This window comes from Ctenopharyngodon idella, chromosome 1 (assembly GCF_019924925.1).
Source record: "Ctenopharyngodon idella isolate HZGC_01 chromosome 1, HZGC01, whole genome shotgun sequence".
NCBI lineage: Eukaryota > Metazoa > Chordata > Actinopteri > Cypriniformes > Xenocyprididae > Ctenopharyngodon > Ctenopharyngodon idella.
The window spans coordinates 39,609,800-39,637,557 of NC_067220.1; the positions used below are offsets into that span (position 1 = coordinate 39,609,800).

Consider the following 27,758-nt stretch of genomic DNA (forward strand, 5'->3'; position numbering starts at 1 on the left):
TAGTGTTTTTCCAATTTTTTGCTATTATAGTGGTATCATGGATTTCGTATTTGGTACATAATATCAAAGCAAACTGTGGTTGGATGCTTTACTTGTCACTTAAACAGTCTCTTAAAAACATGTCTATTAAAAACATGTCATGTGACTATTCAGTCTAGTCTTGTGTGTGATCAAATACATGTACACTTGTTGTGGTTAGTCAGAAATGTTGCGTTATTATTACTTCACCTCATTTTCATATTGACTACCACTTTTGAAGGTGGTAGCCTCCAGGCTACATCCCAATGAAGAAATTAAGTGTGTGTTTGTGTCTGCCATGGTGTGTTGTGTGAGTGCAACACCTGGTACTGTAGTTTCTCTATTATTACTTCAGTAAGCAATTTCCTTGATGACAGTAATAATTTACACCCATTTGTGCAAGACCTTTCCCCTCTCTCACCCACTTTTCACTCTTTTTTTTCCTCTCTGACTCATTCCCAGGAAATTTTAAGAGGAAACATGCGTAATTTTCCTTGACCTACAGTACACACACACACGTTTTATAGGGATTTTTCATAAACATATTGATTTTTATAGTGTACAAACTGTATATTCTATCCCCTAACCCTAAACACGACCCTCACAGAAAACATTCTGGATTTTTACATTGTTCCAGAACATTTGGACTATATCTCAGCACTGACACACCCGTTTTACCTGTAACTGTAGATGTATCTAAACGGAGATAACAGTGTGTGTGTGGGTGTTTCATGGACACACCTTATTCCAGTAGCCTTTTATATGTGATGTAACAAAGGGTGCACTGATGATGTCGTCAAAGGTAGAGGTGGTAATTGTTTGACAGGAACGAATGAATCGTAGTCAAAATGACTCTCTGCTGTTCTGGGAATTGAACATCACTGCTTGACTAAAACATGATTTATCATCACATCATTTTTTTGCATTTGCATTAAAAAAAAAAAAAAAAACTTGGACAAAAACTTTTCTCCCTCACAAAAACCTTAGAAATGAATATAGGTGTGGATATGCATGTATGACAACTGCTGAGGCGATGCAGTGTGTATGAATGAGTGAGTGTGTTCTCAAGTGCTTGGCAGTACATCTGTGAATCTTGACTTTTGGCCACTTTGTTTTTGAACTTCAGAGGGACTGAACAGGTCAGACTTTTAGTTTTACTTGTGCCTGACCTACATTCCTCGTGCACTGCAATAGCATGTGGTTTGTCAACAGTTTGCACTGTAGGATAATGAAATACACACAAACAGCCCAGTGGTGAGTCCACAGAGAGACTCTCAGCACCATACTTCACACTTCATCTAAAACACTGCAACGGGATCAGCTCTTTCACACTCTTAAAAGTAAAGGTACAGTCTACAATAGTTCCTTCTTGGAGGTTGGTTCACAGATTTTTTTTATTTATTTTTTTGGTCTTGATTTCCAGGAAAACAGGGAATGTTCTCAGAACTTTTGCTAACATTCTGGCAAGGTTCTCTCACGAACAAACATTCATCCAATAACGTTCATAGAATGTTCGTTAAAAAGTTATTTGGTCTTTCCCCACCACTGACGGAATTTTCCATCACTTATGAGCAGGGCTTGATTTGAGGGGGGATGCGGGGGGATAGCATCCCCCGTGTTGAAAAAAATGACAAAAAGCATCCCCTTCTGTAAAGCCACCATCCTAACTTACCATCCCCTTTAGATTAAAAGTGTTATGCCCAGCTAACAGAAATTTATTATAAGAACGTTCTCTAAATATTCAGTGTTGGTTCTGGGAATTTAAAAGATTTCCAGCTTTCTTGACACTAGAGGAACGTTTTTATAAGGTATGATGTTCCTCAAACGTTCTTTCAACTTCATTTTGATTTAAAATTCAACATTCTAGGAACGTTGATTTGTAACATTCCAAGAACATAAAAATGTCCAGTTTCCTTAATGTTAGTAGAATGTTATTTAAAGGTTAGTATGATGTTCCTGAAACATTCTTTCAATCATTCAAACACCTGCTGTGAACAAACACTGAAAGAAAGAGAAATAAGAGCACAAACTACAACTTTCTTCAGCCACAGCCTTAGATGAACTGCAGATAAAAGACCTTAAATCTCTGAAGATCTGATTAAACAACTCCACAAACAGCATTACCAACTTCACTTGCTAACCTGACTGACTTTATTTCTGTCACATGTCTACAGAACCTCTTATTGAGAATTAACAGAGGTTTAGATGTTGATGTCTTATTGAAAATGTTTCGTTTGAGGTCACCATCATGGGGATGAGCGTTTGCTTTAGTTGAGCTCTTGACCTTTGACTTTTGTTGAGTTGTTTCTTTATCAGCCTTTGCAGGTGTTTTCAGAAAACTTTTTTGCATTGATAAAGCAGATCAACATGTTGGTTTTAATAACAGACAGGTGACTGTATTAAGCATTAACACTTAAAGACTTGATGTGTTATGAAAAGCTTAAAGCTCAACCAATGTGGAAAAAAAATATCGTAACAGCATTGTTGCGTTTCAGATGTTGAATATTCGGCATATAAAACACAACAATGGTGACCTGCTTCATGCCAGCATACAAAACACATTCATGGTTCCCAGCATGCATTGCGGTATGAATAAATTATGCAGCTGAATTATTTTTTTTTATTGTCACCATTGTTGAGGTTTGTATGAAGAGTGCTGATGTCTAAGTGTGTTTCATTTAGCTAGCTTTTAAATAGTTTTGGACAATCTTACACAAATCACTTCAGTGTTATAAATGATTTTCATCATATTGGTTGAGTTGTTATTTTTTTCTCAAATAATATTTCAATTCCAAACATAAACAAAACTACAGAAAAAGTAGTTGTTTAAACCACTTTGATGTAATCATTTGCCTGTTATTAAAAACAGAGATCAGCTTTATCAACACACAAATGTTTCCTGCAATTGCAGAAAATGAAGTTTAACAGAAATCAAGGGTCAAGAGCTCAACTAAAGCAAACACTGATCACCATGATGGTGACCTCAAACGAAACATTTTCAATAAGACATCAACATCTAAACCTCTGTTAATTCTCAATAAGAGCTTCTGTAGACATGTGACAGAAATAAATTCAATATGGCTTGAAAAGAAGAGAACATAAGGTATATTACTTTGTTTAGTGTTTTAAGAACTGCCGTTGCTCAAAAAAAGTCTAAATATGTAAATAAACTAATATTGTGTAGGTAATATATTAATATTACTATTGTATAGTGATATTAACTTTCAAATAAATGTAAACAGAAACATAGATATTAAAAAAAAAAAATGGAGAATGCAGTAACTTAAGCACACGCAACACGCCACCTCATACTGACAACAGCAGTCTGGCGCTGAGAAGTGAAAAAGAAAACAAGAATAATCACATACATGTGAAACTTTATATTTTTGATTATTGTAGTTAATGGGTGAGATTAATTAAACGTAGTTAAGGATTTGACCACCACCAAAGCATCTGCCTGATATTAATGCTATTGTCATAGCTAAAATTTCAATATTTTAATGTGCTATGTATTGGGTTTTGAACCATGGTAAAGATATTTGTAGCCAGATTTCACGATTTCTCAATTAATTTTGAGTGCTCGAGCGCTCCATTTTGTCAGTGGCGGTCGGTTTTGTCCAGTTACGTGATCTCAATGACGGTTAGTTTTGTTCCTTTATGCGATTTCAAAGACAATCGGTTTTCTTTCATTACGAAATTTCAATGATGGTTGGTTTTGTTCTGTTACGAGACTTCAAAGACGGTCAGGTTTATTCGGTTACGAGATTTTAATGACGTCTGTTTTCAGTGGCGGCCGGATTTGTCCGGTTACGTTAACTCAATAACGGTAAGTTTGTTCCTTTACGAGATTTCAATGCCACTCGGTTTTGTTCCTTTACGATATTTCTATGATGGTTGGTTTTGTTCAGTTACGAGATCCCAATGACAATCGATTTTCAGTGTCAGTCGGTTTTGTTCTGTTTAGAGTTTTCAAAGACAGTCGGAATTGTTCCTTTGTTCTTTTACGAGATTTCAAAGACAATTGGTTTTGTTTCTTTACGAGATTTCAATGATATTTATATGATGGTTGGATTTTTTTCAGTTACGAGATCTCAATGACAATCGATTTTCAGTGTCAGTCGGTTTTGTTCTTTTACAAGATTTCAAAGACAATCAGTTTTGTTTTTGTCCAGATTTCAATGATGATTTGTTTTGTTCCGCTAAGAGACTTCAATGACGATCAGGTTTATTCGGTTATGAGATTTCAGTGATAGACGGTTTTGTCTGGTTATGTGATCTCAATGACAGTTAGTTTTGTTTCTTTACAAGATTTCAAAGACAATCTGTTTTGTTTCGTTACAGTCAGTTTTGTTTTGTTACGAGACTTCATTGACGGTCAGGTTTATTCAGTTACGAGATTTTAATGACGTCTGTTTTATTCGGTTATGAGATTTCAGTGACGGTCGGGTTTGTTCCTTTACGAGATTTCAATGCCACTTGGTTTTGTTCCGTTACGATATTTATATTTTTGTTTGGTTTTTTTCAGTTAAGAGATCTCAATGACAATCGATTTTCAGTGTCAGTCGGTTTTGTTTTGTTATGAGATTTCAAAGACAATCGGTTTTGTTTTTGTCGAGATTTCAATGATGGTTGGTTTCATTCCGCTAAGAGACTTCAACGACGGTCAGGTTTATTCGGTTATGAGATTTTAATGACGTCTCTTTTATTTGGTAATGAGATTTCAGTGACAGCCGGTTTTGTCCGGTTACGTGATCTCAGTGACGGTTAGTTTTGTTCCTTTATGAGATTTCAAAGACAGTCGGTTTTGTTTCGTTATGAGATTTCATTGATGGTTGGTTTCGTTCCGTAACAAGACTTCAATGATGGTCAGGTTTATTCAGTTACGAGATTTTAATGACGTCTCTTTTATTTGGTTATAAAATTTCAGTGACGGCCGGTTTTGTCCCGCTACGTGATCTCAGTGACGGTTAGTTTTGTTCCTTTATGCAATTTCAAAGACAATCGGTTTTGTTTCGTTACGAGATTTCAGTGATGGGTGATTTTGTTCAGTTATGAGATCTCAATGACAATCGATTTTCACTGTCAGTCGGTTTTGTTCTTTTGTTCTTTTACGAGATTTCAAAAACAATCGTTTTGTTTCGTTACGAGATTTCAATGATGGTTGGTTTCATTTCGCTAAGAGACTTCAATCAGATTCGGTCAGATTTATTCGGTTAAGAGATTTTAATGACTTTAATGACTTGAAGTTTCAGTGAAGGCCGGATTCTCCGGTTACGTAATCTCAGTGACGGTTAGTTTTGTTCCTTTATGAAATTTCAAAGACAGTCAGTTTTGTTTTGTTAAGAGATTTCATTGATGGTTGGTTTCATTCTGTTACGAGACTTCAATGATGGTCAGGTTTATTCGGTTACGAGATTTTAATGACGTCTGTTTTATTCGATTATGAGATTTCAGTGACGGCCGGATTGTCCGGTTACGTGATCTCAATGACGGTTAGTTTTGTTCCTTTACGAGAGTTGAAACGGTTTTGTTTCGTTACAGTATTTCTACAATGGTTGGTTTTGTTCAGTTAAGAGATCTCAATGACAATCTATTTTCAGTGTTAGTCGGTTTTGTGCTGTTATGAGATTTCAAAGACAATCGGTTTTGTTTCGTAACAAGATTTCAGTGTTGGCTGGTTTTGTTTATTCGTTCTTTTACGAGATTTCAAAGACAGTCGGTTTTGTTTTGTTTTTTGAGATTTCAATGATGGTCGGTTTGATTCCTTTGTGAGATCTCAGTGAGAGTTGGTTTTGTTCCTGTACAAGATTTCAGTGACAGTCGATTTTGTTCGGTTACGAGATTTCCATGACTGTCAGTTTTCAATGACGGTCGGTTTTCTTCTGTTACGAGATTTCAAAGACAGTTTTGTTTCGTAACAAGTTTTATTCCTTCATGAGATTTCAATGACAGTTTGTTTTGTTCCTATGCAAGATTTCAAAGACGGGCGGTTTTATCCTGTTATGAGATTTTAATGATGGTGGGTTTTGTTCCTTTATGAGATTTCAAAGACAGTCGGTTTGTTTCCATTACAAGATTTCAATGATGGCCAGCTTTGTTTCGTTGTAAGATTTCAATGACAGTTAATTTTGTTCCGTTGTGAGATTTCAAAGATGGTCAGTTTTGAAATTTCATTGACAGTCGGTTTCTGTGACGAGATCTCAATGATGGATGTTTTTTTTCTTTACAAGGCTCAATGACGGTCAGTTTTATTTGATTACAAGATCTCAATGATGATCAGTTTTGTTCAGTTATGAGATCTTAATGTCAGTCATGTTTGATTACGAGATGTCGGTCAGTTTTTTTTAGTGTGCCCACCTCCTATGCTGGTGATCCACGTTTGAGTCCGCTCAGAGCGGGGTGGTTAGGACTGGGTGGGGTTATGTTAGTGCCATGACCTGGGTGGGAAAGAGGTTTAAGGGGGTGAGTGTAATGAAGACCAGATAGTAAAGAGCTGTACAGGGTAAACCTCACTCCCTGACCTCAAGAGGCAATTTTTTTGCAATAATAAGTTTATCCACAAGGTGGCAACCGTGCCCTGGGGGCGTCAATTCACAAGGTAGTCTAAGAAAAACTGCATAAATAGAACAGACCGGAACACATGCAAGCTACAGCCATGATGGAGGCCTAAGATTGTGCAAAGAGGTTAGAAAGTATTTGTACAACTCACGCATGAAAGAATAGAGATTGCTCAAAACTGCGTATGCGTCAAAAGCCTGTGTATGCGTACAAGTCAAATGACGTATACTTTCCAAAGCTGTGTGTTCAACTGTGCACGGTACACTAGCGTTCGCGTAAAAAAACGAAATATACCCAGGGCTTTAGCCTCCATGTTATTGCGCCCGCTTCCTATGCCGGCAACCTGGGTTCAAGTCCCTCTCAGAGGGGGTGCGAGTAGAACCCAGAGGGTTTATTCAGCTAGTGAGAACTGTGCAGGTAAAGTTGCACAGAAACTGCAGTCTTTGGTGTTCTTGTTAGTGGGCCCACCTTTCATGCCAGCGACCCAGGTTTGAATCCCACTTGGAGCGGTTCAGACTGCACAGGTTACAGACATACATTTAAAACATGGTGTGTATTGAAATCTTTCTGCGGTTAGAAATATTTTGTAACAATATATAATCTTTCCAAAATAGAAACATTTTGTAACAGTATATACTACTGTTCAAAAGTTTAGGGTCAGTCATTTTTTTATTTCTTCTTTGAAAGCAAAATTAATAACTTTATTCAGTAAGGATGTGTTAAACTGATTACAAGTGATAGTAAAGGCTGTTTCCAACATTGATAATAAATCAGCATATTAGAATGATTTCTGAAGGATCATGTGACACTAAAGACTGGAGTAATGGCCTATTAAAATTCAACTTTGCGTCACATAAATAATAATATTTTAAAGTATATTAAAATAGAAAACCGTTATTTATTTTAAATTGCCAATAATATTTCACAATATTACTTTTTTTTTTTTAATCAAATAAATGCAGGCTTCATGAGCATATAAGTCTTCTTTCAAAAACATTAAAAATAGTAATGAAAAAAAATAGAGTGCTTCCATGTAAGTTGTAAGCACTATATCATTTGTGATGTATGTAAGGATTACTTTTGCCCCAGGGTTACACCCCTTGTTTTCTGGGGTTTATTTTAACCCTTTATACAGTACAGCTTATTGCAACTGTACTGGGGCATTAGGACCCACTAAGCTCTCTAACACCTCTTCCCACAGCTACCTAGTCTCCCAGGGAGGTCTCCATCCAGATAAAGACTGGGCTCAACCCTGCTTAGCTTCAGTGGGTTTGTAAGTGAAAGCTTCAGGTTGACAGCTGCAGGGCTTCTCAATATAAATCTCAACAATGGTGACATGCTTCATGCCGCAATACATTCTATAACAGACTATTATTAAGTTGAAATTAGCTGCATTACATCTACACGATCAAAAAAACAGTGTGGAAGAGGAAGAAGAAGAAGAAGAAGAAGAAAGAAGAAGAAGAAGGCTATTTTAAGATGACACACAAAGACATCAAGAATCAGCACACGAATCTCAACAATGGTGACAATCAAAAGTGTCATGCTGTGATGCATGCTGGGAACAATAGTATAAAACTCCCAGCATGCATCACAGCATGAATAAATTATGCTGCTGAATTGTCCTATTATTTTCTTTCATTCTAATTATTTGCTTTTATTTTTTGCTGTGGTTTTTGTTCTGTCTTTTAGTAGCTTTTTGTGATGTCCAGAGTTGATCTGATTGTCTGAATATTTTGTTGTCTCCATGGCTGAGATTCTGTGTTTGCTCATATCTGTGTTTGTCATTATAGTTTGTTATTTTTTACTCATGGTTTTATTGTCTATTTTCTGATTGATTCCTGAAATACATATTGCAATAAAATAGGGATTGAAATTTAAATGCATTGCTTGCAAAGTACCATTATTACTTTCAAATGACTTCAGTAACTCATGCTATTTCATGATGAATATTAGTTCTGATTTATTTCTTTATTCTTGGATGATATGTGGCATTGCTATGGCCTGCTTGTGGCTCAGATCTGGTAAACAGGAGCAATCCGCCCATGCCATCATTCCACGCCACATGTGGCCCAGATCATTACATCACGCGTGGCAGATGTGGGCCGGATTTGGGCCAGCATAAAGTTGCTATCTGGAAAGTGTCATTTGGAACTCATTTATAGTTATTTTTAATAAAAATATATGTTGATAATGATTAAACAAGGCGTAAGTCTGGTGGTCACTCCAATACTACAGTGATATAAACCGATGACCACACCATTCACCTTGAATTTTTTTTTTTTTTTTTTTTTACAATTTGACCTCTGTTTATGAGACAACTCTTCCCGCCATTGACAGATTTTCCAGCTTTCCTTGTTTTCACATTTATACAGTAGGGGGCGCTAATACGCATTTTCTGAAAGAGTAGTGAATCTCCGAATCAAAACATGAAAAAAGGCGCAGAAACAAGCGATAAAAGCAGAAAAAAACATTTCGTTCAAAATTTTTTTTTTTTGTTTTTTAATTGAACTTACCCACATTCAAAAAAGAAAGCATGATGCTAGAATAAAACTTTTTTTGTTTAAAAGCAGAGGCTTTGTCCTTTCTTTTGATATATTGTAGTCTATGTTCAGATTTTCATACAACAATATACTGGGGACAATGAAAGTTTTGTGAAAATTATCAAAAATGGTGGTGACTGGCAACTTTTTTGAAAAACGCTAGTGGTTAATAATGTTCTCAAAATGTTATTTATACATCATTCATGAGTGTTTTTCTGAATTGTTTAAATAATATTAGACAACACCCAACAGTGTTTGTCTAATTTTATTTAAACGTTACTATCTTGTTTCAGAATGTTCAGATACCATTAAAAAAATGTTCCCATAATGTTTTAAAATGGAATGTTCTCTTAAAGTTTTCACTAAAGTTTAGCAATAACTAAGGACATTTTTAAAAACATTTTTGAATGTTTTGAACATTCAGAGTACATTTAGAAATAACGTTTTCATAACATAATGGGAAGGTTAGCAAAATTTTCTTAGAACATATTTTTGTTAGCTGAGTTTCTGTCTTTAAAACAATTACATTGTTTTAAAATAAGAGGCTATGTTTTCTGAAAACAAGCTTAACATCTCATGCAATTCATGCTTCTCAAGCAAATTTATCTTCTCTTATGGATGTTTAAAAATTAATACTGGGAAAAATAAGACAAAACCTACTCGAAAACAGAACTCACACTGTAACCTCTTTGCCAATGAGCCACTTGGGAAGTGTTTAAGTAGCCCTGTGTAGCTCTATGCCAAGGATATGATACTGTGGGAAATATCTGCAACATCAGAGAAGCAAATCAGACCGTTATCACGCTGAAGAATAACACAGCAGTTACGCCTTGCAGATAAGCTAATCGCTAACGGTGAAGCCCAGAAATCTAGTCTTACACCGGCCGTCTCTGTTTGATCACACACTTCCTGCCCCCGAAACCAAAGATCCAGCTTTTGTTTTCGGCTCAGATAAAAGAGACCTTAAAAACCATGACACGGGAACGTTCTAGATAAAGGCCAAATTCTCTCTCTGTTGTAAGGCTGTATGTTGTTTTTATGACCTCTCTTAAACACTCTCATGTTTCAGAGTGATTAAAGGAACTAAAGAGAAAACAGGAGTGTGTCAGTGGGTTTGTGTTGTGTGTGTGTGTGATCAGTTCATGGGAGTATGTGTGGTTTTGTGACTCTATGATTATTAGCATATACTATTAGCATGAAAGCCTGTGGTGTTTATGTTTAGCATGTTGCTAAGCTAACGTCGCACACATAAAAATTGGTCTGTTTTAATTGACGCATTAGGTATTAAATTAACATTATTTATAAACATTCGTTTCTCCCACTTTCTTCAAAATGGATGTTTCCACTGATCTCTATTATAGCATGTAAACATGTGATATCGATTTTGACTTCACAAGATGTTAGTTATGTTTGCACAAGTGTTACAGATTATTCTGGCCAAGAACCGTCTACTTAGACATGAAGAAATTGTCTGACTAAAATGTAAAGTGACCAATAATAATAATAATCTGACAGTTTTGCATGAAACTGAATATTCATCACTGACAAAATACTGATAAAATGAAAGATGAACCAGGTGATTGGAGGAGTGGGGTTGAAAAAGAGTGATTATTTATTTATTTAATTATTGGTTGAGTTTATAGATTATATAGATAGAACAAATATTGTTGTTTTCTATATTTATGTATGTGGTTTTATATATCACATGCACTGATGCACAATAAAACCAGGAACATACATTAAGAAAGTAAATAGTTATGATTTCATGTTAATAGCTTGTAAAACAACATCATGTGCTTGCAAATCACTATACAATCGGTGGCAAACTGCCTCTGTTAGTCTGTAAATAAACTATTTGTCAAAGCAGCTGCAGTCTAAATTGCTGACTAAAGCCTAAGGGGCGGCTGCTGTTCTTTCTGATGTTATCTCCCTGTCTTCCTCCTTTCCTCGATTTATTTTGCACATTCTTCAGCCTAAAGGAAAGTTGACATCATCATCTGTGGACACATAAGTTCCCACACAGTGTCTCTGTTTCGCTGTCTCACACACACACATTCGCAGGCTGAGTCATGGTACGGAACTAATTATTGACTCTAAAATGGGTGTGGCTGCGCTGGGAAAGTGTTTCTGCAGGAATGGGCGCCCGTCTCCTCAGGGTGCATGTGTGTGTTGTCGGTCTGTCTGCGAGAGACCCATTGGTCAGTGTTTAGGACAATGTCCCAGCTAACAGAATTTTTTTATAAGAATAAATATTCAGTGTTGGTTCTGGGAATGTAAAAAATGTCCAGTTTTCTTGACGTTAGAGGAACGTTTTTTATAAGGTATAATATTCCTCAAACGTTCTTTCAACTTCATTTTGATTTAAAATTCAGCATTCTAGGAACGTTGATTTGTAACATTCCAAGAACATAAAAATGTCCAGTTTCCTTAATGTTAGTAGAATGTTATTTAAAGGTTAGTATGATGTTTCCTGAAACATTCTTTCAAGCATTCAAACACCTGCTGTGAACAAACACTGAAAGAAAGAGAAATAAGAACACAAACTACGACTTTCTTCAGCCACAGCCTTAGATGAACTGAAGATAAAAGACATTAAATCTCTGAAGATCTGATTAAACAACTCCACAAACAGCATTACCAGCTTCACTTATTACTAACCTGACTGACTTTATTTCTGTCACACGTCTACAGAACCTCTTATTGAGAATTAACAGAGGTTTAGATGTTGATGTTTTATTGAAAATGTTTTGTTCCACCATCATGGAGATCAGTGTTTGCTCTTGACCCTTGACTTTTGTTGAGTTGCTTCTTTATCAGCAATTGTGGGTATTTGGAAACGCTTATGCATTGATAAAGCAGATTAACATGTCTGTTTTTAATAACAGACAAATGACTTGAAACATCTGCTTTTTCTGTAATTGCTGATTTAAAGAATTGAAGTGTTATTGAAATGTATGAAACTCAACCAATGTGAAAAAGATAGTTTGTAACACCATTGTTTTGTTTCAGATGCTGAATGTTGATGTCTGTGAGCATATAAATAACACTGTCATTGTTAACTTTTGTTAAAAACATGTTTTGCATCATTTATACACTCACAGACATCAACATTTGGCATATAAAACACAACAATGGTGACATGCTTCATGGCAGCATACAAAACACATTCATGGTTCCCAGCATGAATAAATTATGTAGATGGGTTATTTTTTTTTATTGTCACCATTGTTGAGGTTTGTATGATGAGTGCTGATGTCTAAGTGTGTCGTTTTTAAACTTCTAAATAGTTTTGGACAATCTTACACAAATCACTTCATTTGAGTTTATTTTCTTCTCAAATAATGTTTCAAGTCCAAAAGTAAACAAAACTACACATAAAGTAGTTGTGTAAACCACTTTAATGTAGTCATTTGACCAATGAACACAACCATGTCGACACCTGCAATTGCTGTTAAAGAAGTAACACAACAAAAGTCAAGAGCTCAACTAAAGCAAACGCTGATCTCCATGATGGTGTCCTCAAACGAAACATCTAAACCTCTGTTAATTCTCAATAAGAACTGACAGAAATAAATCTGACAGAAATAAAGTCAGTCTGGTTAGTAATAAGTGAAGCTTATGTTCTTGGAATGTATCAAATCAACGTTCCTAGAATGATGAATTTTAAATCAAAATGAAGTTGAAAGAATGTTTGAGGAACATCATACGTTATAAAAAACGTTCCTCTAACGTCAAGAAAACTGGATGTTTTTTCTGTTCCCAGAGCCAACAATGAATATTTAGAGAATTAGTTCTTATAACAAAATTCTGTTAGCTGGGAAGTGTCTCTTAGCATTAAATGCTTTGTACTTTCCAACCTTCTGCTCTGGAATCACTGAACCTTACAGTACAAAGACGCACACACACACACACACACACTGATCAGTTTCTAATACGCTTTTAGAGAACAAATGACGATAAAACTCCTTTAGGAAGCTCATGTTACATCACCTCAGCCCTGGCAGTTGAACGCGCCGCGGTGTTGTTCTAAAGCGGACACTGAGTCCAGTTACCGTGACAAATTTGTTAACGTGATGGAGCCATTAGCGTTGGAGAGGGCGGCCAAGTCAAGTTTCAGAGAGACTTTCCTTCAGCCTGACCCATTTCTTAGGCTTTGAAGTCAGCGAAATGGTCATATTTTCTGTTCTGATGACCAAGAAACGAAGGGTCAGTTAGATTAATAGTCTGAATGTGTTTATGGATTTGTCTACGTCTTCAGGCAACTATGGGACTTTCACAGAAGGCATTTGTTCTGCTTCTGCTTGCTATACATCTGTTAAAATGAAAAATGATACAGTGACCCCTGAAAGCATTTGGATTATTCCACACTTAAAAATGAATGAATGTCACTGCATTCAAAATGTCAAACCAAGTGTCCTCTGTGCTCAAATGCTGCTAGAGCCTTTCTCAGTACTAAGCCATTTTCACAAAAAATGTTTAAGCAACGGTTGTCCAGATGATTATCAGTGGATGTATGAAGTCAGTTCTCCTCAAGTTCTCACAGATGAACATGTTCCACTAATGTTAGAGAAAAGAACGAGTTGAAACGCTTTTTGTCTTCATTTTGAACAGCATATCTATGTGTTTTATTGTTAAATTACCATGTGAAATCACTTGACGTGTGCAGTACTTTTTGGTGTTGACATTTCGTATAAAAACAACAGGACATATCTAAGGCTTCATCCCATTTTAACAGTCAACATCCTTTAGTTTGCTACTTACTATTCATAAGCAGGTGGTATTAGTGGGAGGGGCGTGTTTATTCTAGAGAGAGTATTTGATTGGACAAAAATTTGTAGTGCAAGATGAGTCATCAGTATATTTGGTCTGCATTATAATTTAGTTTGTACTTAGTGCACCTATTTGTACTTTTAAGTGTTTCACTGTAAATGAGTATGTAATTATTTATTTATATATATATTAAAGATGTATATATATATATATATATGTAAGCATAAGGTACGAGAGGCTGTGCTGTATCGTGAATAAGGAGTGCCAGCAACACCTTCAGCCGTGACTTATTCATGATACAGCACTAGCCTCGGAAAAAAATAGTCCCTGACCGTGAACAGCAACAGAAGTTACATTATTACGCCATTAGATGGCGACAAAGACTGTCTTTATGAATGTGTCAGTCAGTAGCGAAGACTTTCACATTGAAAAGTCTGAATTGTTGCGAACACGGAACAAGACGCAACTGACAAATGCTTTGACTAGCGCTGTCAGTCACGGGAAAACCCCTTAACTGTTAAAAGGACAAGATAATACATCGGACATTTAAACAGATTTTTTATTATGAACAAAGGACTGACCTGAAGAAAAATACTAAATCTGAATGCAGGTAATAAACTCGCTCACTCAATCTCTTTCTCACAATTCTCTTCTACATAATACAGTAAGCTTCAACGAACAATATTAATTGAAAACAAACAGTTTACGTTGCTAAGAGTGGTTGCTAAAGATGTTGTGTAGTGATACACAGAACCGTTGGGTAAAGAGTGGTCATAGCTGTGTTTTATTATGAATAAAACACAGCTATTGACCAATCAGAATCAAGGACAGGAACTAACCGTTTTATATATATATATATTGTAGCGTCTGGATAGATCCGGCTAGTCAATCAACGTTGGACATTTCAGAATGCTTTTAGCCTCCTGAACTGTGCATGTAAATCACGAATCGGCTCCGGCAAGTCCGGGACCAATTGCCCCATTGGCACCTTTGTTACCCCAGTAAAGAAAAACAGAACATATTCTCACCAGCTCCAGAGACTTCAAAGAGTCACCCTGGTGGGACTAAAGGTGATATGGTCACAGACACTGGCCACAACCCCAATACACACACACATACAGACACTCACAAACACGCATGGAGATTGTGAATGTACATTTATCCTCCAAATATGACTGTGCCAATATGTACCCGTCGCTGTATTTAAAGGTGCATGTATTTATCCCTAGTATATAAGCTTAGCTATGACTGTAGTTGTATTAGTTTTCTTCTAAACGATAAAACTCAAGTATAAACTGTATCTCACCTTTTATGTCTTTGCCATCTGACAAGTTTGGTCTCATTGTAAAGCTTTCGTTATGCTCTAATTGAAAATGTATGTCACATGACTGTAAAATGCATTCTTCTATTTTTAATGGTACTTTGAAGAAAATGTACTCAGATCGGACACTTCGCAAACCATGCAAATTAGGTCATAAATGGAGACAAAGAAAGAGTTTGCCCGCCAAAATCGCACCCTCATCATTGGCTGATGTATCCCAGGAGGCGTTCTGGCCTGTTGTCCTTAAAACACAACGACACGCATCTCTCATTGTCTCTCGATTGTCTCTCGCCATTTAACACACGTCTCTCCCGGACGTCTCGGCGACCGCGCTTCCATCACGCGCCCCCTCTCTTCGGGACGACCATCTTTTGGCAACAAGTTTCTTTGTCAAACCCTCTTCATCCGTCGCCCTAAGTCTTCACTCTTCATCGCCTAGGAGACGGACTCTTTTTCTTTCCTTTCCGGTTATCTTACTCTTAAGTTAAACCCTTGTTTGAAAATCCCGCCGAAGAACACCTTCTCGGAAAAGGACCAATCGCTTCAGCCGCACGCACCGAAACTCCTGCAGAAACACGAAACGACCACAGCACCTGAACCTATGCAAGTATAGAACCATTCTTTCCAAAGCGTTTTAAGCTCGATGTGTAAGCTGAGTTTCCTTGCTGGCTCTCAAAGGTTTTAACTGTTAGTAAGTTGCCATTCCTTTGATCACCTCTGTTTTCTTGACTTTACTTTCGTTTTCCATATATGTGTATTGTTTGTGTATGTCTAGTAGTATAGTCTCTGTATCCGTAGTTTCATATATTAAATACATTATATTCATGCTCGATTGTTTTTTTGCTCATGCAACAAACCCAGGTCACTTTAACGTTTCGATCCAGTATCCTTGCTTTACGCATTGATGCTAGAATAGGAAGTCTTTCTCGTGGCCAGAGAAAAACCTTCCTTTTATAATCGGCTATGAGGAGCTAACGGTTTGCTGGACAAACTAATAGTTTCTCTAAATTATTATCAAACCAGAACTAATCATATATGTGATTGATTATAATTCGTTGTAATTAATTCACAATATATGTATAATTCCCTCTCGGGTCGGTATATGTATTATAATTAATCATAAAGCTTTATGATTTATTATATTCATATATTTCACCCATAAATTAATTAAATACCTGTACTGATTCGCTACAATATATAGAGAGAGAGAGAGAGAGAGAGAGAGAGTTTTTTTCACATGAGATTGTAAATGTGCATCTGTGCTAAAAGTGAGTACAAGATGCCAATAAAGCTAGAAGACATGACTAAAAGCCACAAAACGTAAATTTAGATGACATGGGGTGTTTAAACCTATAAAAACGTGTGTTTATGCTTCAAAAAGTGTGCTTGTGCTACCTTTCTTTAAAACAAATACCTCATGGTTTGATATTATCTAACTCAATGCCATGCATATATTTTTAAATGTCTTAGATGTCCGACTACTTTCTCTATATGTCATTTCAGTGACATGATCAATGATCAGCGCATGTCAGTCACTTTAGCTCCAGAAAAACAGTTTTGCACGTGTTCAATGCTTCAGTGAATCAGGCCTGTTGAGAAAGGGGTCACCGCGCGGTTTCCAAAGAAAAGCTGATTGGAGGTGGAGATCTAGAAGAAGACGTTCTTTGTGCCATGCCTTTGCAAACACGTTAGACAAACGCGTCTCATGCAGTCTATTTTGGTGTGCATCTTCAGCTTTCCCACGACAGCAGAGAGAGAGACAGTGTGAAGGGCTTTCATAACCTGTCTCACATGGTCGCCCACCCGCCGCGCTCAGCTGAACGTCTAGCCACACACAATGTGGACCCTGTTGGGACGGATACGGCTGTGTCCACCATGTCAGACCTACAATTCAGACCCTGGGTTACATTAAATCGTGCATAAATAAGGAAATGTTTACAATGTTCTTAGAACTAGACAGGAGATCATACGCTGTTTGCTACACAAGCTACATTTGATACATTTAAAACTTTGAATTCCATAGATTAGTGCTGTCGAATTGATTAATCGCAATTAATCGCATCTAACATAAAAGTTTGTAACTATATATATATATATATATATATATACACACATACACACACTTACAAACTTTTATGTTAGATGCGATTAATCGCGATTAATCGATTTGACAGCACTAATATAGATTTGTTTTATATCAGCATTTGAAGAGTTCCTACACTTTTTGATCAATGAATTTTCATTATTTTTTTCATCAATAGTTTGTGAATACTGGATAAAAATTTTTTTAAAAATCACTCAATGAATCATTCAGACCAATTTGTGAACCCACTCAACTGATTCATTTAAATGAACCGAATGAATGAATGATTCACTCACAAATCAGACCTCACTATGGCTTGCTTTTGTATTTTTAAAGGCATAATGGACAGTTTAGGATTAGTATTTACACCATAGAGTTTGCTTTAAATTAATATACAAATTATTTAATAAATATAACTTTTTTTAACACACAAACCAAAACTTCAAAAAAAAAAAAAAAAAAAAAAAATCAAATTCCTAAATTCAAAACATTCAAGTGAAATTTTATTTGATTTCAGAGATCCAAATGTCAACAGCTGAATGAAAATCGAAAAAATAAATGTTTTGACAAACCCCAGGATGATTTGTTTTCATGGCTCTGCTTTTTCACAGACAAACACAAGAAATATACAATTAAAGGAATTGAACAAACTCAACAAATGAACTAGACAACATGGCAGTAGTAACACAGATTGCAAGTGGGACTGAAGCAGAAAAGCCCCACAGTCTTATTGTATTGTACAATTAATAAAAAATGGTCTACTAAAATGATTTTGATTTCATGTTTGTCTTGCTTATCACATTCATTTCTGTTTTCTTCATATTTCATATTACATTGCACTTCTAATACTGTTCGTTCCCTTTAGACGTTTTGGTTCATTTGAATACTGTGGTTTACCAGAAAACTCTAGACAAGCGTTGTTTGATATCCTGGGCTGCCAAATTCATTAAACACAGCTATAAGCAGAAAATATGCTAAAAAATATTCAGGAATGGTTTTAAAGACATAACATCTAGAAAGGTGTATCTGCATCAACACTAGATGGGAAACCCATCTAGCCTACGTCTCAGGACATTACAAACACAAGCCATGCACGTTTTCTTAACAGACATTGCACATTGCATTCTGGATTTAGACACAAATAAACAAGCTATTCTTCAAAAATAAACTATTATTTTGGCATTTCAGAAACAAGAAACAATATTTTCCATCCAAAAATACAAAGGTCAGACACAAGCGGTCACATTATCAAACCTAAACAATGTATATAAATAAAAACAAATGATAGGCTCTCGATTATTAAGTTAATAAATCAAATATACACAATGATTAATTAGAAAATATGTACAAAGTCATCTATACAACATCTAAATTGACAGTGAATTTCTTCATATAGACAGTAACTTCTAAGCATGACTGTACACATGTAAAAAAAAAAAAAAGAAAAAAAAAAAAAGAAAAATAAATAAAAATGAACTGCTGGAAAGAGCGGGAAAATAAAATCCAGTCAAGAACCCAATAAATTGGATTTAAATACAATCTTCAAACACATGATGCACCAGTAATCACTGATTTTTGGAAATGATTCACAAGCTATTTCTGGTGCATTAAGTTCTAAAATTTAATACAATCTGCACATGCCGTTCAGCTCAACGATTGGGAGATACTGACGAAATCCTCAGGAACATTTCCATGGCTAATTTCATCCCAAAGTCATAAGGAAGTAAAAAGAAACTATATTTTTTACAACCTATGTTTAGCACTATAAAGTTTAAGCACATTACCCTGTAATTCTCATTTCCGCAATGCAAAAAAAACAGCAAAATTCAAGCATAATTTAAATTACTGTATTTTTTTATTGTAGAATTTATTGTACTGCCTTTAGGGGGCGTTTACACGACACCATTTTCAACTAAAAACATAAAACTTTTTATGTGTTTTAGCCGTTCATTTATGCGACAACAGCGTTTTTGGAGTCCTGAAAGCGCAAACATTTGAAAACGGGTTTCAAAGTGCAAGTTTTTGAAAACGACACTGCTATCGTCTCCATGTAAACTACAAAAACACAAATTTGTGTGCGCATGCATATTACGTGTTCAGTCTATAGGCGCGTAGTGTTTCTTTACAAAGTGACATCGCCATCTGCTGGCCTGGCATGAATAATACAAGCGTTTTTAATCATTCCATGGATCCGTGTCTGTACGCTAAACTTTTCAAAAACGCAAAGGAAAAAAACGTTTCCATTTTCAGTACATCGTTGTTGTGTAAATGTACTCTACATTTATGCTGATTCACATTAAAAAAATCCTAGTATTACAGGATTTTACTGCAGTATTCTAAAAAAAAAAAAAAAGTAAGATTACAATAATGAGAATTTGGGAGACAAATGTGCTTAATTGTCATTAAAATAATGTCATAATGTCTATGAATTCTGGGGTGAAATGTGACCTGGGCATGCTTTTGTTTCGAGATTCGTGCAATTAGCAGATTTTGGCCAATTACATTCTCGTTCAGGTTTTGTGTTTCAGGCTAGAAGTTCTGCACAGGTTAACGTCTTCAGGCGCTACAGACTCTGACTGACGCACATAAAAAGAAATCGGACCAGCCTGTGGTCCACTTCACCGTAACGTCTGAACAAATACTGTCCGGACTTGTCGTCACAGTCAACAATAAGCTTTTTGATTCATTTGCTATCCTTTGATCTTCTGAGATGTCGTCAATGATTGTTATACGATAAACTCCATTTTGTGCAAGCTGTGTTGCGTGTCCAGATCTCTTTGCTGTGAATCCGGAGCTCTGTGCTGTGACTCCAGATCTCTGTTGTCGCGTTTATTAGTCCAGTGCGGATTTTTTCCATCCGTGCTGTTGGAGCTGAGCCTGTCGTCTCTGTCCACCAACATGTAGGCCGGCTGGCGTGGAAAGCGCGCCTTCTGCAGCCGCTTGTTGGAGTCGTCCTGCGCTAGTCTGGTGGATTCCGAGAAATGCGTCCTGATTTTGGCGTTGACAGTGTTCTTGTCGTCACAGTGGAGCTCTTTTCCTGGCAGGCTGCTGTTAGACGCGTTCTTCTCAATGTGGTTCTTGATCTGGTTGAGGTGCTCGCGAGCGTTGTTCACCGTAATTTCTTCTGCGCTTCCTGTGGAGAAGGGGGTGGCGGGGTTGATCGCGGTGGGGCTGGAGCTTTGTTTGCGTCGATGCCGCACACACCACAGGAACACCGACGCCAGGGCCAAAACCCAGAACGCCGTCACTATGGAAACCAGCAGTGGCACCAAGTAGTCTACTGAATAAGATTGAGAGAACCAATGAAAATGGATTAATAAAAACAAGCTAGTAAAATATTTAGTGCATTTAGTGTTCCATTTTATATTTTTGTTATTAAATTGAATAGCAAAAAAAAAAATCAGACATCTCATGTAATTCAATATTGTATGTGTATTTTATATATATATATATATATATATATATACACACACACACACACACACACACACTCTCCCATTTAAAGGTTTGGAGTCTGTAAGATTTTGTAATGTTTTTGCTCACTAAGGCTGCATTTATTTGATCAAACAACATTAATATTGTGAAATATTATTACAATTTTTAAAATAACTGTTTCCAATGTGAATATATTTTAAAATGTAATTTATTCCTGTGATCAAATCTGAATTTTCAGCATCATTACTCCAGTCTTCAGTGTCACATGATCCTTCAGAAATCATTCTAATATGATGATTCTATGCTCAAGAAACATTTCTTATTGTCATCAATGTTGAAACAGATGTGCTGCTTAATATTTCTGTGGAAACAGTGATACTTTTTTTTTTTTTTTTTTCAGGATTCTTTGATGAATAAAAAGTTCAAAAGAACAGCATTTGTATGAAACTGAAATGTTTTTTAGCATTATAAATTTCCTTCCTAAATAAAAGTATTAATTTCTTTTCTCACTCACCCTAAATTTTTGATGGGTATTTTATATCTCAACATTTATCTTAAGATATGGATCCAATCAGAGGATCCATCATTTTGACCTATGGATACTTCCTGTAAGGTGTAAGAACTTCCTGTCGGGACTCACCGTTGGGGTTTTGCGGTTGTCTGCGCTGCACGCGGACCTCAGCGATGGAGCCGATGATGGTGCTGTTTGCGCTGTGTTTGCTCACCAGATCGATGATGCTGTCCGTGATCTCTTTAACAGGAACTCCGCCATGAATGCCATCCTCAGTCACATGCTGGAAAACACAATATTCCATTTAAAATGCAGCTTTAAAAAAAACAATTCTGACCTAGACAGTTTTAGTTTCTTTTTACAACTGAAACTGCTGAAAAGTACAGCGGAATCAACTGCATGGGTGTTGAATAAAGTTATTTCATAATTTTGATAACTTGGCAGCAGGTATATTAAGCTGCTGTCAATTTAAGACCTGACGCACGGATCCATTATACTGTTACACATGCGTTTTCTTTCTCAACTCTTTATGTTCACTTAAAACATAACTGACTGTATTTACGTGAATACTCGCCGAGACCGGCGTTTTGACATTATTTTGTGTGTATTTGACTGTTTAAGCTCAATAAGCAGCAAAAAAGAACTCAATTTAGTACTGAGAGTCGGCTTTACGTGAGCACAAAATCTGCGGGAATGAGTAAAATTATGCGCAATGCGTGCAATCCCACGGTGAAATTCAAGCCCTGTAACACCAACAATATTCATCCGGAGCAAATGAAACGAGTGAGTGAGGGGAGGCGGGTCTCGTGTGTCAACTCGCAGTCTGAGAGATGAGAGAGCGAGAAAGCGCAGCTGGTATTGTGTATCTATTCTGCGGAAAATGAGTATTGGAAGCATTTCAGATATTTCAGTATCGACAACACTACATTGCTTATTATTTCAGATGCCTTTTTAAAAGACTACAATTAAAAAATGTATATATTATATATAAAATTCAACCCGTCAAAGTGGCTAGTAGGAGTGACTGCGTTACACACCACTGCTGAAATCCACACGCAATTAAAAGAAATTAATATAAAAAAAAATACTGCGTTAGATCACTTACGATGGCCACATGGATCTCATTATTGGCGGCTGAGGAGAGTTCACAGGTCATAGAGATGGAAAACTCAGTTGAAACATTCTTCGTCACATACAGATGTCTCAGCTCACGACACACCTGCTCCACCGTCACTCCCTGAGAGCCAGAGTACATATACACCCATTACAGACATCATATAAGAACAAAACATTTTAATATGAGTGCATTAATCGAATATATGCCACCCCATCACCAAACTTTGACTAACAGTCACAGTGGCCTCACCTGTGGCATGGTGTCCTTGTTGAAGGTAAAGGTGACGTTGGCGCAGTCGCTCTCGGGGTGACAGCGTGCGTGTACGGCCGGCCGGTGAGCAGACCAGCACTCACCCTGTGATGAGCAGGGCTTTACGAAACACTGCTCTTCACGTAACGCCACACACAGCTGACCCAGCGGACAGTCACCTCGTCCAGAGCCAAGCATACGGCAAGGTTTAGGGCCACACCACAGCTGATGACGAGACGAAGGAAGTGTAAGTATTGTAAGATATCAATGACAGTGCATCACTATTAACTTACAGTGCAACACTATTAACTTCTGTCAACAATTAAACAACAGCTACAACACACACCTTAGTACAGGTGACAATCCCCTTCTGACAGTAACAGGTGTTGCAGTCTTCGGCCCACTTTGCCCCATCTACAGCAATCCGACCTCCAGCCACACACGGACGTCCGGTGACTGAGAGAAAAAACAAGCCATTTTAAAAATCGAGTGAAATTTACACTTTTCATTTTTTAATTAGGGCCACTTTTGGCTATTTGAAATCTTGAAAAATTAAACTTCTTCAAATTATGGTTCGTTTATTTTTGACATTTAATATTTTTCGCATATCCACCTTCAATTTGTGATGGTAATGATGTTTATAAGCCTTGATCTTTGCTAATACAATAAGTTAGCTAGTACTCAGAACTTGTAATTACAAAAAATACAAAGAAATGGATTGATTTTTAATTAAAATTACTATTAAAATACTAAAATTATTGAATTTAAAAATAATTAAAATTAAAATACTAAGGGTTTCGGTAATGACACCTAACAAACCTATTCTGAGATTGTGATTAAAAAAAAAAATAATATTAACACAATAGGCACAGTACAAAGTTTAAATGTAAAATAATATATCCTTTAAATCGATAACAAAAAAAAAAAAAAATTAAAATTAGAATTAATATACTAAGGGTTTCGGTAATGACACCTAATAAAACCTATTCTGAGATCATGATTAAAATTTAAAAAATAAAATCAAAAAATAACAATAATATTAACAAAATAAGCACAGTACAACATTTAAAAAGTAATATAATATATCCTTTAAATCTATTACAAAAAATTTTAAATTACAATTAAAATACTAAGGGTTTCGGTAATGACACCTAATAAAACCTATTCTGAGATCATGATTTAAAAAAAAATAACACAATAACATTAACACAATAGTCACAGTACAAAGCTTAAAGGTAATGTAATATATCCTTTAAATCTAGAACAAAAAATAAATAAATGACATTAAAATTATTTCCTAAGAGACAGAAAAGTTCCCCTATTAAAAACATGATTTGAGGTGTCAGTTCTAATGTCTGTAGCACAGCGGTTCAGGATTAGGGATTTGAAGAACCTCAAACACGGTTTAAGCAATAGCAAGCACGACTAATAATATTCATGTTAATTAAACAGCAAGCATGAATAATGGGAGTTGTAGTCTGGGCCGTGTACCTTCCTGACACCTGGACCCGGTCCTGCCGGGGGGACACAGGCAGCGGTAGCCGTTAATTTCATCGACACACGTGGAACCGAACGCACAGGGAGACGACTGACACTCATTGATGTCTGTAGGGTGAGACGCACATGTTTAGACAACAACATTGTCAATATGACTATACTGTATATATCATATTCATTAGATAAAGCGTCATCACTCACTGATGCGACAGTCCGGCCCTGCGAATCCACTGGCACACTCACAGCGGTACCAGTTATCACCGTCCACACACGTACCGCTGTTATAGCTGCACAAAGATGATACATGATGATGAGATAAGGGGTCAAAGTTCAGCAGAACACATACTGCCTTCAAGTCCTCCGGAGAAATTTCTACAAGTTTGGACGTCAAATACATTGTGATGTGCATTAGGGCTGTGCGATATTGTAAAAAAAATGCGATACCTTGGTTAAAAATGCGATATTCGATATGCAATACAATATTGCTTTAAGTGTGTAAAATCAATTTAAATTATATTTTAAAAATGTAGTAACCAATATAGTGTATGTTTCACATTCTTTCTGGGAAAAGAAATAATCACTACAACTTCTGAAAGTGACCAGAAGTTTTTAGCACTTCTTAAAAAGTAAAGTCACAAATCTGACAATGTAATTTTAACACACGTTAAAAAAACAAAAAAAAAACGTTTGCCAACATTTAAAACTCTTTGCTCGATAATATATAGTTATATCAACCTAAATCTTAAAATCGAGAACATCCAGGTAAACAAAAACACCTAAAAACTAGAAGTAAATGATTAGTTATTTTTGTTATTTTATCTTTTTTATTAAAAAATAAGAACTACAAACAATAGGACAAATAAATTAGGACAAATTCTTACTTGAAATAGCATTCAAGTAAGAAACAATACACAAACTGAATGATCAAATGTAAAAATGCGCGCTGTCAGAGAGGCTGCTTGTGCACGCGCTTCGGTTGTGTGTGTCAGACAGCAGAAAGCGCGAGACCACAAGGAGTTGTTTCCCGCAACTTTTTGAAGTTAATAACTCTTAATGTCAAGCAGGTCACGTAAGTAACAGTCGCGTGCCCAGTCTATTCACCGCTATATGCGTTGACCTAAAACTTTGACTTTTCACATCGTTTTGTAGTAGCCTACTAAAATCATTCATATATCTCATGCCGTTGCGATATGCATATTGCGATATGTACATTTGCGATATTTCGATATTTTCGATATATCATGCAGCCCTAATGTGCATACTTTTTGTCAGAATTTATTTATTTCACATTTCAAAGAAACTGACCAAAAAAATAATTATATTATTAATTTATAATAAATATTTTAAAAAAGATATATTATCTAGATATATTATCTTGAAGGCAGCAACACAATTGCAATGTTGGCTAAGAATTAAACTTACCATGGTTGTGGGTTACAATCGTTGGAATCTGTAAAACAAAAAACATTTTGTTATTACAGAATACAGATAAAAATCAATCATCTAAAAACTCTTCTTGTTGGAGTGAAATCAACATCAACAGTCGCAATATTGTTACCATAGTTGCATAGCAGATCATAATCCCACCTGAACAATCATTCATCAAAGTTACGTCTGCCAATGATATTTGAGCTGAAACTACTAAACAGGCACAGACAGAACTTTATTTTGGAAAACCTGGAGTTCTGCGATGCAGATTCTGTGTGGGGTCTGCAACTAAAGGTAAAGGTGATGTGTGTCATTCTTCTACGTTAAAATACTTCCTTTTATCCCAGTGTAATGTAGGGCTGGTCCGAATACCATTTTTTGAGCTTCGAAGCTCGGTAGTAATCAGCACCGAATATTCGAAGCTTCGGCGGGAGGGGGCTGAAGATATTCTTCTCTCTAATAAAGGCATGTGTAACGAGTAGAAATATGGTGTGGCCCCTTTAAGAGCTGCGCGCTCTCGGTTGAACTGTCTCAAACGACTCGAGCACCGCATGTATGCGGGTTATTTGTTTTTCTGTTGCTCATTTAAAGTTATTTTCTTTATTAAGTAACGCTGTAGACGGCATAACATTTGCGACGGACAGTTACACGTGTTTCATGGGGAATAAAGCGCCAATTGTGAAATGCCTCTGTGAAGTCTGTGTGGTATCAATAACTCAAGCTAAGTGAGCTAACGTACACAACGCGTTACAGCAGGAATCTCTGTGTGTCTGTCTGCATTTTGATTATGTCGAGAACACGTTCAGAATTAATAAACTTTTAATAAACTACAGAACAGCGTGAGCCGGAAGGCTAATACATTTTGTTTCTATTCTATTTTCCACAGTGTCAAAGCAACGCAGCTTAAAGGGTTAGTTCACCCAAAAATGCAAATAATGTCATTTATTACTCACCCTCATGGCGTTCCACACCCGTAAGACCTTAGTTAATCTTCGGAACACAAATTGAGATATTTTTGTTGAAATCCGATGGCTCCGTGAGGCCTGCATAGGGAGCAATGACATTTCCTCTCTCAAGATCCATTAATGTACTAAAAACATATATATGTAAATCAGTTCATGTGAGTACAGTGGTTCAATATTAATATTATAAACCGACAAGAACATTTTTGGTGCGCCAAAAAAAACAAAATAACGACATATTTAGTGATGGCCGATTTCAAAACACTGCTTCATTAAGCTTCGGAGCGTTATGAATCAGCGTATTGAATCATGATTCGGATCGCGTGTCAAACTGCTGAAATCACGTGACTTTGGCGCTCCGAACCGCTGATTCGTTATTTTGTTTTTTTTGGCACACCAAAAATATTCTCGTTGCTTTATAATATTAATATTGAACCACTGTACTCACATGAACTGATTTAAATATGTTTTTAGTACCTTTATGGATCTTGAGAGAGGAAATGTCATTGCTCCCTATGCAGGCCTCACGGAACCATCGGATTTCAACAAAAATATTTCAATTTGTGTTCCGAAGATTAACAAAGGTCTTACGGGTGTAGAACGGCATGAGGGTGAGTAATAAATTACAGAATTTTCATTTTTGGGTGAACTAACCCTTTAACCCAAAATACGAGTTCATGCAGTTGTGCGCTTCAGACAGAGAAAACACTTTAGTAGGCTAATAAGCAAATATATTTATTAAGTATAACAAGGTTGGGTTCCTTAAACTGTCCATCTATTAAAAACAGCTAGACTATATAAGATAATTGTAATAAATAAAAAAAAAACAATATTCGAATCCCAAAATTGAAAATCGAATACCAACCTACCAAACGAATATTCGAATAATCGAATAGTCTGGTCCAGCCCTAGTGTAATGCTGAGACAACTATAAGTAAGTCATTTGTTGATAAGGTCAGTCATTATTTTGGTGGCACAGAAATGACACACTTCAGCTTTAAGGAACTATCCAATTAGTATGTAGTTTGGAAGAGAACCTTAAGCAGCAGTAGGTGAGAGTTGGAAACAGGAGGTAGACAGGAGTCAAGACAGGAAGTAGTAAGGAAGTGGAACAGGAAGTTTTGCCGTACTCTGGCTGCAGGTGAGCCCCTCCCAGCCTTCTTTGCAGACACAGGTGAAGGTGTCACCTGTGACGACACACGTGGCTCCGTTCTCACAGGGGTTCGGCAGGCAGCTGCTGTTCTTTGCTAAAGAGCGAAGGATAAA

At 36.4% G+C, this 27,758-nt stretch overlaps 1 protein-coding gene across 2 annotated transcripts in view; it reads right to left on the reverse strand.

Moving 5' to 3' along the window:
* Window positions 1–17,770: 17,770 nt before the first annotated feature.
* The window catches only part of jag1a (jagged canonical Notch ligand 1a), a 31,766-nt gene continuing 21,778 nt past the window's right edge, over window positions 17,771–27,758 (reverse strand). Inside the window, exons 18-26 of one of the 2 annotated variants that reach the window (XM_051903948.1) lie at window positions 27,623–27,739; window positions 25,525–25,552; window positions 24,304–24,389; window positions 24,097–24,210; window positions 22,952–23,061; window positions 22,606–22,830; window positions 22,345–22,476; window positions 21,369–21,522; window positions 17,771–20,570 (exon numbers count right to left, since the gene is read on the reverse strand). In XM_051903948.1, the coding sequence (XP_051759908.1) occupies window positions 20,020–20,570; window positions 21,369–21,522; window positions 22,345–22,476; window positions 22,606–22,830; window positions 22,952–23,061; window positions 24,097–24,210; window positions 24,304–24,389; window positions 25,525–25,552; window positions 27,623–27,739 (1,517 nt within the window). In that variant the 3' untranslated portion in view covers window positions 17,771–20,019. Of the gene's footprint in view, window positions 20,574–21,368; window positions 21,523–22,344; window positions 22,477–22,605; window positions 22,831–22,951; window positions 23,062–24,096; window positions 24,211–24,303; window positions 24,390–25,524; window positions 25,553–27,622; window positions 27,740–27,758 lie in introns of both variants that reach the window. The other variant, XM_051903940.1, reaches the window with a different exon arrangement.